Source organism: Cyprinus carpio, chromosome A23, assembly GCF_018340385.1.
Source record: "Cyprinus carpio isolate SPL01 chromosome A23, ASM1834038v1, whole genome shotgun sequence".
NCBI lineage: Eukaryota > Metazoa > Chordata > Actinopteri > Cypriniformes > Cyprinidae > Cyprinus > Cyprinus carpio.
The window spans coordinates 3,216,301-3,234,175 of record NC_056594.1 but is presented as its reverse complement, the minus strand read 5'-3'; the positions used below and the strand labels follow the sequence as shown (position 1 = coordinate 3,234,175).

Here is a 17,875-nt window from a genome sequence, read left to right as displayed (position 1 = left end):
GCGTTTTTTTTTTTTTTGTTTGTTTGTTTCTCTTTTGGCATTTTGGTTACACAATAAGTTTTAAGAGCAAAAATATTTAAAAACCTAGTGTACTTTTGTATTCTTCTAATAAATTATCCCTACACTGAGGATGTGAACGGCTCCACATATAAATTCTAGGTTATAATCATAGTAATTAGCATCACAATTTTACCTTAAATGCCTTTTTTATCTAACATAACATATATAAGCATCTTGATTATAAATGATGTGCCTACAGATCACAAAAAAACTTCAGAAACAAAGATTATACCTTCAGTGAAGCCTGCTTTACTTTCTCTATTGGCAAATAAGTTTCTGGCTTTAAGCATAAACCCAAACAAGTCTTAACATCTTCTGCACTTTGCTTTTTTGCAAGAACATTTATCATGTTTTAAGGATGTCTATATTTACTAGAAATACTGTATGCTGTAGACTTTAACTATTAGTCTGCTTCCTGTATTTTGTGGAATATGTTATGTTATGTGACTCAGTCTGCTCAGTGTGTTTTAAGCCATTTGTGCTTACTAAGGATTTAAAGCTACATGACCTTTCAAAAGTCTGGGGTTGTGAAGATTTTTTAAATGTTATAAATAAAAAGTATATGTAGCTAGTATAAATAAAGTCTGTTCTTCTCACCAAGGCTCAAATGCATTTATTTGCTTCAAAAAAAAAAAGTAAAAACAGTAAAATCGTGAAATACTCCATCATTAATTAACAAAAAATCCTACATAAATAAATCTAAAAATCTTTATTCCTGTGATCGAAGCTGTATTTTCAGCATCATTACTCCAGTCTTCAGTGTCACATGATCCTTCAGAAATCATTCTAATATGCTGCTTTACTGCTCAAGAAATATTTATTATGATCATCAATGTTGAAAAACGTTGAGCTGCTTCATAGTTTATGGAAATTCTTTGACGAATAGAAGTTGAAAAAGCATTTATTTTTGTAATAGAAATCTTATTATAAATGCCTTAATTGATCAAATTAATCCGTCTTTGGTGATTAAAATTAGTCATTTTTTCCAGGGAAAGTAGATCATAAATAAAACGTGCACACCAGAGGGAGGTTAATATGAATGCGTGTTTGAAGGTTCACGCCTGAATCTTTTTGGGAATTTTGGGAGGGTCAAAGAAAAACAAAAAACCAACTCTTGAAATCTGACTAAGGAGTTGCACTGATGACCACCTAAAAATACACTCCACCGTTCCGGTGTCTTGCGTCAAACTCCCAACCGCAGTGGCCTTGTAATCGACAACGCGCTGATAAAATCAAACCAGCTTGCACATCCTTATCTGTTATTATGCAACTAATCAACCGCTGAGAACAATCATCTCCCGTCTCTGCCCTCATAAGAGGAGAAGTATCTGCTGACCGCCTCACTGTAATCACATAACAATTTCATGAATGAAAACAGGAGTTTGAAGAAAAGAGAGGATTGTGAGGAGTGCTGGACTTCATCCAGTGAGCGAGTCGAGGATGTGAGGATGTTCTCGCTGATGGCCAGCATGGTACTTGACTGCAAACACCTGCTCCTGCCACTCAGATCAATATCAGGAGCGCAGAGCTACTGTACATCTGACATCTTGACCCCAGTCACAACTGCCAGCTGCTACAGGCTGCAATTCATACCAGCTCTTAAAACTCAACGGCATGTAGCGCTCAGCTTGGTAACTTCTGATGTATCCAAACGAATGACCTCAAAACCAATGAAAAATCACTTTTTTGCTTGATGATGCTCCATAATGCTGCATAAAGAATTACAGAAGTAATTTACATATTTACAAGTTTTACATATTCTGTTTACAACAAAAATGAGCAACAAAACAGTGAACTAGTTATGTATAGCTTAAACAATTAAATAAATAAAAACTATGGCTACATGATTTTGGGGGAAAATATTATTATTATTATTATTATTATTATTATTATTATTTATTTTTTTACTGATAAAAACCGTGATTGTGATTTAAAATGCAATTTTAAAAATATCTAGGTTTGCTGTGCTTGTCTGTGGGGTTGCACAATTTGGCCTTAAATGCTGTTATTATATATAAATATGGCCATAAAGGCTAAATAATAATAATAATAATAATAATAATAATAAAAATAATAACTATTATTATTATTATTATTATTATTAAAATAAATGAATTATAAAAATATTAATATTACTAAACAAAAATAAGAAATATAACAAAAGAAAATTATTACTAACTATATATTGTACTATACTACTAAATATTTTACATTATAACTATAACTTTATAAAACTAATATTCACATTATTCACTTACCCCTAGTGCTGGGCGGTTTGACCAAAAATGTATATCACGTTTTTTTCTAAATTATGCCGGTTTCCCAGTTTATGACGTTTTTTTTTTTTTTTTTTTTCATGCATAATCAGTTGTACAATGCATTTTCTGCTGGTTGATATTCCAAGACGTGCTTTTAGCCCGACAGCACTTGCATAAAATGGTTGTTTGGTCGACGTCGGTTTTTGGAAACCAAAAACCCTCCAAACAACAGACCAGGCTCCTCTTTTTGGCACAAGTTCTTCTGTGTCATGTTCTACTAGTTCTGCAGCATCCATCTTCCCTGTAACGCCTGCTTCACACATACTCCATCTGCAGTGCGTATGCAGTCCACAGCACGGACTCATTGTGCTTTCACACAGGACGGGTTTGCAGTCCGCTACTGATCCGCGGCTGTTTAGTCCACAAACACAACATTTGTTCATTGTTTTGATTTCATATCATGTAAAAAAACACATATATTTTTTTTTTTCAACATTGTGAGTCTTTTATCACAGAACAGTAACAATCTTTCATAGTTATAGACATTAGTTTAAACTCAATAAATATAAACAACCCATTATTCATGCATTTTACTTCTAGGTTTGTATAATAAGTTGCTCAAGCAAGCGGCAAAACATTTAAACACAATAATTAGCCTACTTTTCTTGTTAAAATATTTCAAATTAAAAACACCACAGACAGAAACAGTCTCGTGCCTTTGGCATTTAAATCTTTATCACAAGCAATCGCACGGTTCTTAATGAACTTTGTTTTTCTGCCTCCATAAAAGTGAATATATATATTATTTTCCTTGTTTATCTAAAAGTGCACTTTTTCTTGTTTTAAAACCTAGCCAAAAACCCATGTGTTGCGTGTGAAACAGCTTTAATTAGTATACATTTATTGTGAAATGACTGCATTTCCTTGTCAATCCATGTCCATTTTTCCCGCGAACAATGCGCTTTCACTTTAATTCAGCGCGTGCAGCACAGCAAAAATAGACTCGGTACATAAATGCTGCAGACGCACCGCTCTTGGAACGCACTGATGGACCGCAACCTCGTGCAGTATGAACGCTTACCCCCATGCTTCGTTTGTCTTCGGAACAAAATTTAAGATATTTTTGGCGTCAAGGTCCAGGAAAGTATGAAAAGTATCGTCTGAATAGTCCATCTGTCATCAGTGATTCAACCGTAACGTTATGAAGCGATGAGAATACTTTTTTACACAAAGAAAACAAAAATAACAACTTTTTCTTCTGCGGCTGACACAGAAGAGCTTACGCCGCTTGTGTTCAACTCAGATTCTCCAAAATGGAGCTACGCTGATTTGGAGAGACACAGAGGAGACAAATTGTTGAATGAAGTTATTTTTGTTTTCTTTGTGTACAAAAAGTATTCTGGTCACTTCATAATGTTACAGTTGAATCACTGATGACAGAAGGAGTTTTCTGACGATGCTTTTCATACTGTACTTTCCTGGACCTGGACAGTGTTATTTTTTTGGCAGTCTATGGGACAGTCTCAAGCCTTCTGGTTTTCATCCAAAATATCTTAAATTGTGGAACGACATGGGGGTAAGTGATTAATGACAAAATTTTCATTTTGGGGTGGAGTATCCCTTTAATTTCTTCATTTTCAAGTGTTAGACCATCAAGTGACTTATTTTGAAAGAAAATTGAAGGGAGCCCTTAAAGCTTCTCGTTTGTTGATAAGTGCTTCTCATTACAAGTATGGAAACATGGCTGACGTGTGATGCGTTCACAAATGCATGTTAATATGATCCAAACCCAGATGCAGCGATGAAGGTCATGTAGAGCAGCATTTTCTGCAGACAGAGACTGCAAACACTGGTGAATTATGAGCTGCTCGCGTGTAAATGAACACAGTGTTGCCCTTCACTCTGAAACACACAGCGCATTTATTTCTATCATGACAACTCTCGGATGATTTTAGCATGTTAATGGATATGACAACGTTATTGCTGCTCCAACGCAAGTACAGGAACTTGTTACTGCCAATACATACGCCAATACGGTGCTGTGAGTATTTAAGGCATTCTGCTGCTGCACAAGTAGAATATAAAACAACCCATAGCAGATCTATACAGGTGGAGCTGGGGAAGGTGGAGGGTTTCAGAGGAATGCTCTAGTAAATGCTAACCAGTCATTTAAATGTATAGCAGTAAGTATAAGTATATTTTGCTTCCTGTTGTGATCCAACACCCCCGTTATTACGCATAATATTTTGGCAACAAACCAAAATAGCCCCCAAAATTCACTCCCAGCATCTGAGGTATTATCCTGCGCTTCTAAATTTATGATGCTAATTTTCACCTCATGGCGGCCAGAGCCGTCTGCCTCATCTAAATTAAGATCTCACTGTCTGCCAGTGAAGCTGTCATGATGGGCAAAAAGATCACTTACCATTTGCATGCCTCAGTGAGTCTTTGCATTCGTTTGATGTAATTGTAACATTTCAGGAGAACAACTTGATCAACATTCAGAAAGCAAAGCTTCAGAAACTGTCAAAATTGCGACTGCATTTGCACATATATCAGAAAGATCACAAAAATCACATCAACTTACAGCTGAAACACTTGACATAGCATGAGGAGTGCACTGCAGTCACACAAGCATGAACATGCACATGATAAAACAATATAAAATCATATAAACATCCAACATATCTCATTTAGTTCATCAATTATATAGAAGCTGATCAAAAGAAGTTAACTGCAATCTCTGATCTGGTCAAACTTTCTCCTGGACAGTGAAAGAAGCATTAAAATAAACTGTTTGTCTGCTAAAACTCTCATTGTCTCAGTTATGAGTATAAATTCATCTGATTAATCATTCCATGCTGGTACAGCTTGAAATAAAATAAAATAAAATAAAATAAAATAAAATAAAATAAAATAAAATAAAAATTAAAGGGTTAAAAAAAGTTTAAACACAAAACATCAAGTAACAACTGTCACCTATACCTGCCCTTAATAATAATTACCAAGAGCCTATTTTTTATAAACTGACTTTTCACAAAATTTGTAAACTGAAAGGTTTTGTGTCAAAAGTATGAATGCACAAATGTTTGTTTTCTCTAGCAGTGTTTTCACAACTAAAAACCCTCTTAAATTAGACTAATTTATGATGACGTATAATAACAGTAGATTTAACCAAAAGATCCGACAAGCTGTCACGCGTTTTCATGTTAAAATTGATAATAACAAATAAATAAACTTCACAATTTATTACATTATTTGTTAGCTAAAACAAACACACATACTTTTATTTATGTATTTATTATTTAAATGCTTGTTGTCTTTTAAATAATTGCTGTTGTCACTCTTTGTCTTGTGTTTTAAAATGACTGTTTCAGTTTTGCTGCAGAACATGCACTGCTCTTGTCTCAGAAGTTCAGTGTATGTTTTTAATGGACTGGCTGGGCAACAATAGTGGAGATGTTCAATATGTTTTGATAAAAAAAAAAATAATAATAATAATCCCACTCTAAAATATTCCCCGGGATAAAAGTGCCTATAACTATCCTATAACTAAAAGGACTTGGCCTACAGATCTGCTTTATGTAATGTTTATGATGGTGTCGCCAAGTTCAACACACTTTTAAAAGAGTTTCAGGACTGAGGTCTTCATACAGACACAGGCTACTGTACATGAGTAAATATTTGATGATGATATTGTATCCTAAGGCGTTACACCCATATGCGCTGCACGCAACTTCTGCGCTTCTATTATAACACGCGACGCTGTCAACACCGCGAGCGGCCGCTGAACGCTCAGTCCGTCGCGTCGCGTCGCGTGGATGGACAGAGCGCCGCCGATTCTCATTACAAACACTCAACTAGCAGAATAACTAATAAAGCAATAAACAAATCCCAAACTCAGTTTTTTGGGGCATACCGCAATTTTCACAGCATGCAACAGAGAATCTGAGAGCTGTCACACTGACCTGTTTTTCAGCGGCTGGCTCTTCAGCTCGTAATACGTTTTAGGTTCCTCGTGAAATTCCTCTCCGACTTCAAAGTCGGCCACGATCCCCGATTCCGACTGCATTTTCAAAGCTGTCAACTTTCGTCAGCTCCCAGGTGGAAAATTATACGTCAGTTCAGAACCGCACTTTCAGACGCACACTCTAAGTGATGTCAAGCTGTCAGTCCTCCGCGAGCTCCAGTAGTGCGCTGGTTTCGTTTTGTAGTCCGTTAGGAGGGCTGTTCGACTGTGGCGAATGCAGCCAAGTGAAGCCAGGAACTACAAATCCCAGGAATGACGACAGCTTTGTGTCAGCGTCTTTTAATTGACTGGCACCGAAAAGGAGGCGTTACACTCACGGAAACATTTTGCAGTGAACAGTAACATTTTATTTGTTCAGTTATTATTAACATTTTTGAACATTTTTATTATTCACCGCGGATAATCGTTGTAATTTTATTTATTTATTTCTTCTTATTATTATTATTATTATTTTTTTTTTATAAACGGAGTTGTTGTATAATTTTACTATGTAATTTTGTACACAGTACAGTTTAATGTCCACGCGATGGCAGTATAATCAAATTAATTAAATAACATTATCACCTACTATTTGACTTGATATCTAAAATTACTAATATTAGAGGTTTCAGTTATTCTTCTGACAAAATTTGAAATAAGTAGATTCTAAATTGCATGATAGTTTAGTTTACAAACACTGTTTCAGTTGGTACAGAAAGTTAATTTCAGACAAACCACTGAAGAGAAAGTGCATGATAATTCTATATTCTATATATTTCAGGTCTTCTATAAGTCTCATTATTGTACCTGAATCAGAATTAATCCATTTATGCATGTCTTATGTGTATTTACTGTAACATGCACATAATTTGTAGCACAATAAAAAGTAAATGTCTTCCTCAAGTGGTAATATTTATTTTAATTTCATAAAAGTTTTACAGTAAGGATTACTGGTCTTGGCCTATTGCTATATGCTAGGTTCAGTTCTGTGTCCAACTATCAGAGTGGAAATGAAGTAATCAAGACAGATAATATCACAGGAAGGAGCCAAATTAAATAAAACATATATATATATATATATATATATATATATACATATACATATACATATATATCTATATATATATATACACACACACACACACACACACACACACACACACACACACACTAACACACACACATACTGGGCTTGTGAGTTGATGATGAGCTAATAATTAAATAAATCATAAAAATGTACAGCTAAAATATTCATTTAATTTAAAATATTAATACAATTTGTGCATTATAGGATCAGCCTGACCTCCAGTGACAATGATATTAAGGTGTGGACATTCATGCTTTTTTATTTCTTTCTAAAAATCATATGTTTTTGTACAATTCGCATCATCATAACACTTAATTGCGATTATGCAGTGGGTTTCCCTGTGCTTGTGTGATTTTAGCTTCTGGTTGGAATGAACACTGAGCTCGTCACTCAGTGCAGATGGTGTTTGTGTGTGTTGTGGGTGGAGAGTGATAGGGAAGGGGGATCCGGTGGGCACTGAGAAGATACAAATAAACCAGGCCCTTTGTTCAGATGTTTGGGATATTGCTGTCAAACCCAAAATCCCAAGCCTCTATCCAATTCAGTTTGGCTACACATGGAAACCTTTCAGCATGTACTGTACATGAAGAGTAATGACTATGAATTACAGTCGCTCAAAGAGCCGAGACATGTTACGCATTTCATGTATAATTAATTACTAGCCTGATAATATGCAAATACACACAGAACAACAAAACAGGCTGATTAGTATGCTTAGTTCAGAATTATTATTCAGTGCTTGCTTATGTAATGTTAACATGCAACAGTGTTTGAACAATTATGCTTATTAATCAGCACTTATCCAAAGTTATTCTATTTCAAAGAATGGTTAATTAAATTATTAACTGAATCGGAATGACTAATTGAATTAATTAGCACAAACCATTCATCATAGCTAACAAAAATACATTCTAACATTTTATACATTTTGCCAATGTTCTCAGGTTGTTAAGAATGTTAGGTTACGCTTTATTTCAAGGTGTCCTTGTTACAGTGCAATTATACATTTAAGTACTGAGTAATATTAATTAACATGTATACATGTAGGCTACTTACTATGTTAGGGTTAGGGTTTGGTTTAGGGTTACTTGCATGTAATTATGCATAATTAATTGTCATTACATGTAACATGTAACAAGGACACCTTAAAAGTGTTACCAAGTGTTATTTGTGAATGTTCTCTGAATGCTCAAACCATCTATTTATTTTTATTTTTATTAATTTTTTATGCAAATTTCAAGGGAACATTTCCTTTCATCATTTTACAAACATTATAGGAATTGTACACACTCAAAGGAATTGTTACACTCAAAAAAAAAAAAAAAAAAAAAAAAAATGTTGGGGGGTTGTTTCAACCCAACTTTGAGTAATATATGGAGTAACCCAACTGTTGGCTAACCCAGCACTTGGGTTAGTTCATATTTGAATGTTGGGTTTAAACAACACAGTATTTTACGTTTGAATGTTCTCTAAATGTTCTGAAACAAGTAGTAAACAAGTAGACTGAATACATTAGACAAACAACCAACTAACAGTTTCAGAAACGTTCCATAAACAATGTTTAACTAACGTTGTGGCAACGTTTTGAGAACATTATCAAAGCCCAGATCACTTTGAATAAACATTCTATTAACGTTCCTCGAAGAATGTGTGTTCATAACTTTGAGAGAAACAGAACGTTAGCTAAAGTTCTTAGAATGTTAGTTGGAATCAGTCTGTTTTCATTGTTCGTAAGGTGCGCTCATATTAATGGCACAATTTCGTGTTCAAAGGGTCTATTGTCCATTGTAGCGCATTGCTCATAAGTCGATTCAAAACCGAAGCAAATTTCTAATCTGTTTGAGCAGCTGTGAACATGAGCGAAACTTCCGTGGGCCCTCACGCCAAATTCGGACTAGATTTTGTTGTATAATACGTATAAATGTTACCGCACCTTTAGAGCACTAATCGAACGAATCAGTGAATCGAGTGATTTAATTTATATGATTCATTGAATTCATTACCACGTGTTTTAGATTATTATAATCAAATATCGCGAATTCGAAATAGACTACACTCTATTACCGGCAGCATCAGTGTGAGGATCTGTAATAGCGAGCTGTGTGTGTGTGTGTGTGTGCGTGTGTGTGCGTGCGTGCGTGTGTGTGTGTGTGTGGGTGTGGGTGTGTGTGTGTGCGTGTGTGTGTTGTCAGTGAGCGAGCGGAAGGCGTGTGTAAGGGATCCACACACACACACATACTATGTCTGAGCGGGTGTGTGTGTGTGTGTGTGTGTGTGTGTGTGTGTGCAGATAACGGCATGGCCCGGTCTGTGTCTTTGTAGCCGGTAAGGGGAAGGCGTGGTGATGTCTGGTCTCAGACCCAGCTGATGAGGGAACGAACAGATGCGGCGACACATCCGACAGCGAGCGCGTGAACTGACCGGAAACGCCCTTTAGACAGAGGTAAGATTTATGCGCTCCTGTATTAATCAAATGACTCGCTTTTGTACTATTTGTCGTTTTTCGTCTGTTATTCGGCTTTGACAACAGGCTGCACCGGAGCACGTGAAACACGACAGATTAAAGGAACGATGTTCATGTTTTTCTTTCTTCTTCTGAATGGGGTTTGTGTAAGCTCATATGCAGTTATTCGCATTTATTCAGCAAAATGTCGATGGGCTAGCCTATATGATTTTTATTTTAATTTATTTATGTTTTTCTTTTAGGGGCAATAGTAAGGTGGGTCCTGTGTTTGACCGTTCATTTCAGCGTTGATAAGAAAAGATTAATTTATTAATTTCATATGATCACTGTGTCCTGTTGAAGCGTCTTTACATTAGAAGGCAGTTCACTAGGGTTTACTACCAGTGTGGCTAGTTCTTCTCTGGTTATCTGTTTCTGAACATAACACACACATAGTGGTTTGTGAAATTACTATTTTCTCTTTGATGAGGACACAAGAAATTACATGAGATGATGTCATGACGTTTTTCAAATGTCATTAAGTAAATATACATCGCATATATTGCCTAAGCAGATTTGTATCGGTTACTTTTATCCTGTCTGTTATATAAAATTACAATCAAACTGTAGTAATTGTAAATTCTGTGTGTCTGTTTATGATTCTGTTCATGAACACAAGAATGCTAGATGCAAGATTAGTAATCTGTATGATAGAATTTTTATTTTTTCCAACCCAAAATAGAAATACATGGCTGTGATGACAATTGTGGAAAATGATATTATGTTGCTTCTTGCACGTTTTGCGACACTTTCAAAGTGAAATGTCCAGTAAAGTGGCACTAAAAGCGTGTTAAGTTTCAACAGATGAACATGAATCTGGCATCTTTTTAATATATTGGTTGTTGTATGTATCGCAGAATGCTTAAAGGTTAATGCTCTTTAGCAATTTAAAATATAAAACCAAGCCCTACAATAAACTCAAGCAATAATGTTAACAAAAATAAACATTTGCTGAAGCAACCATGCTATTTACAGATCATTTTGTGGCACTGCTGAGGTGGTATGGAAGCTCAGGTTTCTTTGACAGTGGCCTTCAGCTCATCTGCATTTTTTGGTCTCTTGTTTCTCATTTCCCTCTTGACAATACCTCATAGATTCTCTCTGGGGTTCAGGTCTGGTGAGTTTGCTGGCCAGTCAAGCACACCAACACCATGGTCATTTAACCAACTTTTGGTGCTTTTGGCAGTGTGGGCAGGTGCCAGATCCTGCTGGAGAATGAAATCAGTATCTCCAAAAAGCTGGTCAGCAGAAGGAAGCATGAAGTGCTCCAAAATTTCTTGGTAAAGGGGTGCAGTGACTTTGGTTTTCAAAAAACACAATGCATCAACACCAGCAGATGACATTGCACCCCAAATCATCACAGACTGTGGAAACTTAACACTGGACTTCAAGCAACTTGGGCTATGAGCTTCTCCACCCTTCCTCCAGACTCTAGGACCTTGGTTTCCAAAATGAAATACAAAAATTGCTCTCATCTGAAAAGAGGACTTTGGACCACTGGGCAACAGTCCAGTTCTTCTTCTCCTTAGCCCAGGTAAGATGCCTCTGACGTTGTCTGTGGTTCAGGAGTGGCTTAACAAGAGGAATACGACAACTGTAGCCAAATCCCTTGACACGTCTGTGTGTGGTGGCTCTTGATGCCTTGACCCCAGCCTCAGTCCATTCCTTGTGAAGTTCACTAAAATTCTTGAATCGATTTTGCTCGACAATCCTCATAAGGCTGCGGTTTTCTCGGTTGGTTGTGCATCTTTTTCTTCCACACTTTTTCCTTCCACTCAACTCTCTGTTAACATGCTTGGATACAGCACTCTGTGAACAGCCAGCTTCTTTGTCAATGAATGTTTGTGGCTTACCCTCCTTGTGAAGGGTGTCAATGATTGTCTTCTGGACAACTGTCAGATCAGCAGTATTCCCCATGATTGTGTAGACTAGTGAACCAAACTGAGAGACCATTTTGAAGGCTCAGGAAACCTTTGCAGGTGTTTTGAGTTGATTAGCTGATTGGCATGTCACCATATTCTAATTTGTTGAGATTGAGAATTGGTGGGGTTTTGTTTATGTGAGCCAAAATCATCACAATTAAAAGAACCAAAGACTTAAACTACTTCAGTCTATTTGCATTGAATTTATTAAATACATGACTTTCACAATTTGAGTTGAATTACTGAAATAAATGAACTTTTCCACGACATTCTAATTTATTGAGATGCACCAGTAAGTGTTTGAGCTCTTTTTATCGTGACCTATGTTTAACGGGACTTGCACTCGAGTACTTCGCATCTCAAGTGTGCAGTGCTGTACTAGGTGGGCTTCCGAGCAAGTTTACTATGTCAGAAAAGCCATACATATGGAACTGATTATCTGATGCAAACATCAAAACGTATTAATTTACAAATTATGCACTATATAGGGGTTTTGAGGTCATAAAATATTATGTGTAAGGAACCATCAAAAATATGTGTTTATAAATCGATAATCTGCTCTTTAAGCATAATTTGTGTGAACATGATTGAAGCTTGTTGGTGTTTTACTGCCTCTAGTGCTCATCTGCTGGAAACTGCAGTGAATTGTATGAATAGGTGCATTTCTGGAGTTTAGGTAGAGGCCTGTTTTTTCAATGAGCTAATGTTTTTATTTTTTGGGTGATCTGTTCTTTTTTTTAGAAACTAATACAATAACCTTTATCTTGTCTTGTTGTTTCTAAGGTCAGTTTACAGTAGCTGTGTACAGTCTACATAGTTTCTTTGCCTTTCTCTTTTTAACTACGCTTTTTGTTGATTAGCTTCAGAATTTGAAGGTAATTTGGGGAGCAGACAGGGCACTCATGTTTGCAGGACACTAGCTCATTCATATTCGAAGTCTTACCTGAAAGTAAAATAAGGTCAGGCTGCTGGAGGAATATTTGCACCGCTGTATTTGCATGTCATGCTGTTGGTGCTCCAAAAACAGGTGATGCTTTCTAAAAGCATATGAAATCATGATGTTATGATTTTTAAAATATGCTACAAATTCCAAAAATCATTGACTGGAAAATTAGCAGCTGCACAAACCTAATGAGACATACATTTACATTGACACATTTGGCAGACGCTTTTATCCAAAGCAGCTGTGCATTAAATGTGCACAGTTTTATCAGTTATTTATTTCCTTGGGAATCGAACCCATGACCTTGGCGTTGCTAGCACTGTGATCTATTGTTTGAGCTACAGAACAGCCTATTGAAGCAGAAAGTTTAGACTCGTCCCTTTTTTTTAATAGCCATTATTAGTGGTATAGGAGACATTCTCATAATAGAAAGTACAGTGATTTGGATATACTGTACTGTGAGTGCAACCTGATATTTATGTCCGGTTTCATGGAACAGAATGGTTGTAAATTTAAAGCATTTCAAAAATTGTTAGCTTTTAGGAGTACACTAGCCTTTTATGGCCTCAAAATTACATGAACAATAATGGGATCTATAAAAATTCCCATTCGTACTTTCTGTATGCCCCTTCACCTGTTTTTATAGCTTTTTTGTGTTCCTCATATCTCTCAGGAAAAGTCTCTTTGACGTATAGTTTGTCAGCCTTGTAAACAGGAACTGGTAGTTAAAGAAGAGTCTTTGGATGTGGAAATAAGCTGCAAGCATCTTTTCTGTGAGAAGCAACTACAGGAATTCATGTTCAGGAAGCCCTGTCACAAACAGACAGCAACTAATTTTAAACACTAAATTAGAGAAGGTAGCGCTCATTGTTTCTGTGTAGGGTTTTCCCTGAAGCAACAGCAAGCCAGTGGAAGTGACAGTGTTTTTTTCTGTGACAGTACATTATCACATCCTTTTCACTAGTAGCACATCTTCCTCTAAAGTGTTTACGTTTCACGCGGTGCTTTTAAGTACAAATTTAGTTAAGAGTAGATGACCTGGTGTCTGAGCTTATTTTTAGTTCCGTGTCGTTTCTCCTTCCATCTTAGCAAAGCTTCTTGAACGCTCTGCTTCTCTCAGCTCAGCTGGACGTTTGAGGTTCATAGCTGCAGGTACAGAGTCTGCACAGACAGAGGCTCATGATAGTCATAAGGGTTTTCACAAAACAGCTAAGAAATATCAGTCATATTTCACTCTAAAATCAAAAGAAAAAGTTATATTTTGCAACAAAGGACCATGAAAGGAACCATTGACCCATAAATGAGAAGACTGCCATTATTCACACCTTTAAATATTAGAACAAATATTTCTGAGTTCTTTACAATCAGTCTGTTGATCCAGTTCACAGATTGGATTTAATTTGATTTGCGTTTAATTTTTTTTACAAATTAGATTGATACACTTTAAAAGTTTGGGGCTCAGTAATATTTTTAAAATGTTTTTTTCAAAGAAGTCTTATATCAAGTCTGCATTAATTTAATTTAAAAAAAGTTATATTGTGAAATATTATTGCAATTTAAAATAAATAATTTAAAATAATTTATAATGTTTTTCAGTTTGAATATATTTTACAATGTAATTTCTACGATGTGCAGCTGAATTTTCAGCATCATTACTCCAGTCTTCAGTGTCACATGATCTTCAGAAATCATTCTAATATGATGATTTGCTGCTCAACAAAACATTTATTATTATTATCAATGTTGAAAACAGTTCGGCTGCTTCATATTTTTATTCTTTGATGAATAGAAAGTTCAATAGAACAGCTTTTATTTGAAATAGAAATCTTTTGTTACATTATAAATATCTTTACTGTCATTTTGATCGAATTAATGTTTCCTTGATGAATAAAATAAAAAGAAAAAAATTATGACCCGACGGTTTTAGTGGTAAAAAAGAATAAATGATTACATAACATTGTGACACTATTTGCTTGACAAAATATTTGTATGCTAATTTTAATAAATAATAAAATATTAGAATAGAATAAAATAATAATAGCATAACATTTCTTTATCACAGTAATAAGATTTTTCAATGAAATTTAATTGCAAATGTTCTTAATTAGAATGCAAATAATACAAAACAAACAAATAAAGTTTAAAGGTTCTAAAATAGGCTTCATTCTCTTTATGCAAAATGTTATTTATTTATTTGTTTGTTTGTTTTATTTTATTTTAAATTTTGAGTTAAAATATTTCCCACACATGATAATTACTCATTCACAGATCCAAAAAACCATCCAAACCCAAAGCATTTTGTTCCCAGTTTCCATGTATAATCTCACACCTGTGGGAGAGCTCAGAAGAAAAGGGTGGTATTTGGAAGAAACATCTGATAATCAGATCAGCTTTTGGATTTAAATCATTATTGCAGTGCCACTGACCTTCAGAATCCAGAATAAACTCTGTTTCTAGCAGCTCCTGTTTAGACTATGAGCTGCAGGTGGATTTACTGACGTCCCTGAGGTTTGCAAACATACCTAATCTCTTGCCCAAGCAGCTGGCAGACAACCAGCTCTAATCACCCATAGGATATGAGCTGCCGGCGGGACAGTGTGTGTGTGTCTAGAGCTTGATCCTATGATGTGATATCGACCTCTATTGTTGAGAGAAACTAGAGACAGTGGTCTAACCTCCCGTATCTGTGTGAGGACCAGTACAGTGGAGCATTAGGGGATTTCACACCAGCTGAGGATCTCACCGCTAGAGTCTTATTGAGTCTCCATATAAAGACTTTATGTCCTTATTAAAATAAATATATCTACATTTATGGTGATGTTAAATGAATCAAATTTTACAGGACTGTAGCCTATCATTCAATAGCTGTGCTCCAAAACCTAGCGAGCAGCTTGCTCACAATGCATTCAAACATTAAATTTTGATGGAAAAACTTAAAGTGTATTTTCTTGTAAAATGCACTTCAGTACTCTGTTTTATTTATAATTATGATATATATAGATATATATATATTTTTTTTTTTTTTTTTTTTTTTTTTACTGTGTATGCGAAACATTGCCTTGGTTTATTTTACATAAAGTGAAATAAAATCAGTGTTCAATTTTATGGTTTGTGTGTTTATATATATATATATATATATATATATATATATATATATATATATTCCTGTTTCAAAAGGAAATACTGTATGCAAAAACAAGAAAGAAAACTGTTCATCAAGCCAATCATGCTCGCATGCATGCACAAATACTAAATAATAAACAATAATTGTTTTCAAAAGAGTCTGCAGTTAGCATGTTGCAAACTTAACAGTGCAATCTCTAATGAGCTCCAGTTTTACTTGATACTTTGCAGCACTTCATGAAATACACAGTGTTTGTAATCAACATTTTTCTCAGTTCTTGATTGATTTATTTCATTGATTGTGAACACTGCAGCACTGCCTCAGAATGTGGGTAAAAATGGACTGTCTAGGTTTTGGATGACCTGATCTAATGAGTATGTTTTCATATAAATCTGAATATGAATCCAAAAATCTGTAGGTGAAACATCACTATGAAAGTGCCAACCTAAATCTAACAGAGATTATATAAAAACATACAAATAAGTTTGTACAAGTTTGCAGCTTATTCCATCATAAAATACTTTTAAATACTTTTTAAAATTGTCATTAAAATTTGTTGGTATTTTAATAGAGTTATTGTAAATGCAACCAGCATATATTAAGGCTATAACAAGAATATAAGAAAAACAACAATATAATGCTGTTATATGAATTAATACTACAAACGTACATGTTGATGCAGCAATCACAGGTTTCATAGATGAAGCAGCAGTGCAGCAGGTGCTTCGGTGCTGCCTTTATTCCCCAACAATGGCACCATGGCCCACTGGAGTAATGAAATATTAACCATGCGAGTTCAAAGAGTCCTGGTGAAAAGTGCATCTGCTGTGCCCTTGATTGAGCCTCTTGACCCCTGAAGAGTCTCTCAGTGGACATCATAACTCAGTGCCTGTGGCCACACCACAACAACAGCAGTGTCCAGTTTGCCAGAAAGAAACCAGCTCAAAGCAGTGGCTCCGTCTCAACATATATTGAACTGACTTGATGTCTACTGCCTGCATGGACAGATGCCTACACCCACAGCAAAAACTGATTTAAAAAGGGCAGGATGCACAATTATCTGGATAGGGCTTGGTATTTAAATTTCTTAGATTTTTGTTTGCCTGTACCAAAAATCCCTGCCAGGATTTTAGGGTATTGTGGACGGTTGCCATTGAATTGTTATGTGGTTTCTAGGGTGTTGTGGGTGGTTGCTAGGTGGTTGATTACTGGCGCACCACCAATTCTCTATGATATTTTGATCTATAGAGGCTCAGGTGCCTCCTTCAATATATATATTTTTTGTTGTTGTTGTTGTTTGTTTTTTACAGATTCAGAAAATTCAGATGGCTTAGTAAAGTCTTCAGTAAGACTTTCTGAAGTATCATTCATGACAGTTTTTAGATAGGCAGCAAGCATCATAATCTAATGCATGCAGTTTTAAAAAGCCTTTTCCTTGTGAAAAATAAGTGTGCCTGAATGTGCACTTTGTAGTGCACTTCAAATCCTAAAAGTAGGCTATATATATAAAAAAAAAACTGTATTTGGAGATAATATAAAATTAATGAAATAAAAAGGCTACTTAAGTCTACTTAAATATTTTATTCTGTGATCATCTTCAGACTAGATTTTTGATCGACCAAAAGGTTCTCGTAAAGTGCGTCAATGAATTTGATGAAGAGTGTGTCAAAATGAATGTTAGACTATAACTCCGCAACACTTTGACATATTGTGACCAAACTTGGTATATCAAGCGTGACCTGTGGGTGATTGCACAGTTTCAGCTGTAATGTATTTTCGTTTAATTAACATGCAGTTTAGAGTCTGAAGACATTACATTCAGTTTGTAAACAATATATTCTTACTTATAGGCTTACCAGGGCTCACTAGGCATGAGGCACATGATGTTTCTACTGACGGGTGCTGCAGCTCAGCAGCTGTAAAAGGCTGCACATGTGCACAGATCCACTGTCAGCACAGGTTACAGATG

General features: G+C 35.5%; 1 protein-coding gene across 2 annotated transcripts in view; it reads right to left on the bottom strand.

Annotated features, from left to right (window-relative positions):
- Positions 1-6,550, bottom strand: part of LOC109081700 (microphthalmia-associated transcription factor-like) — a 41,823-nt gene extending 35,273 nt beyond the window's left edge. Inside the window, exon 1 of one of the 2 annotated variants that reach the window (XM_042712618.1) lies at positions 6,287-6,550. In XM_042712618.1, coding sequence (XP_042568552.1) covers positions 6,287-6,390 — 104 coding nt within the window. In that variant the 5' untranslated portion in view covers positions 6,391-6,550. The remainder of the gene's footprint in view (positions 1-6,286) is intronic. The other variant, XM_042712616.1, reaches the window with a different exon arrangement.
- Positions 6,551-17,875: the final 11,325 nt, after the last annotated feature.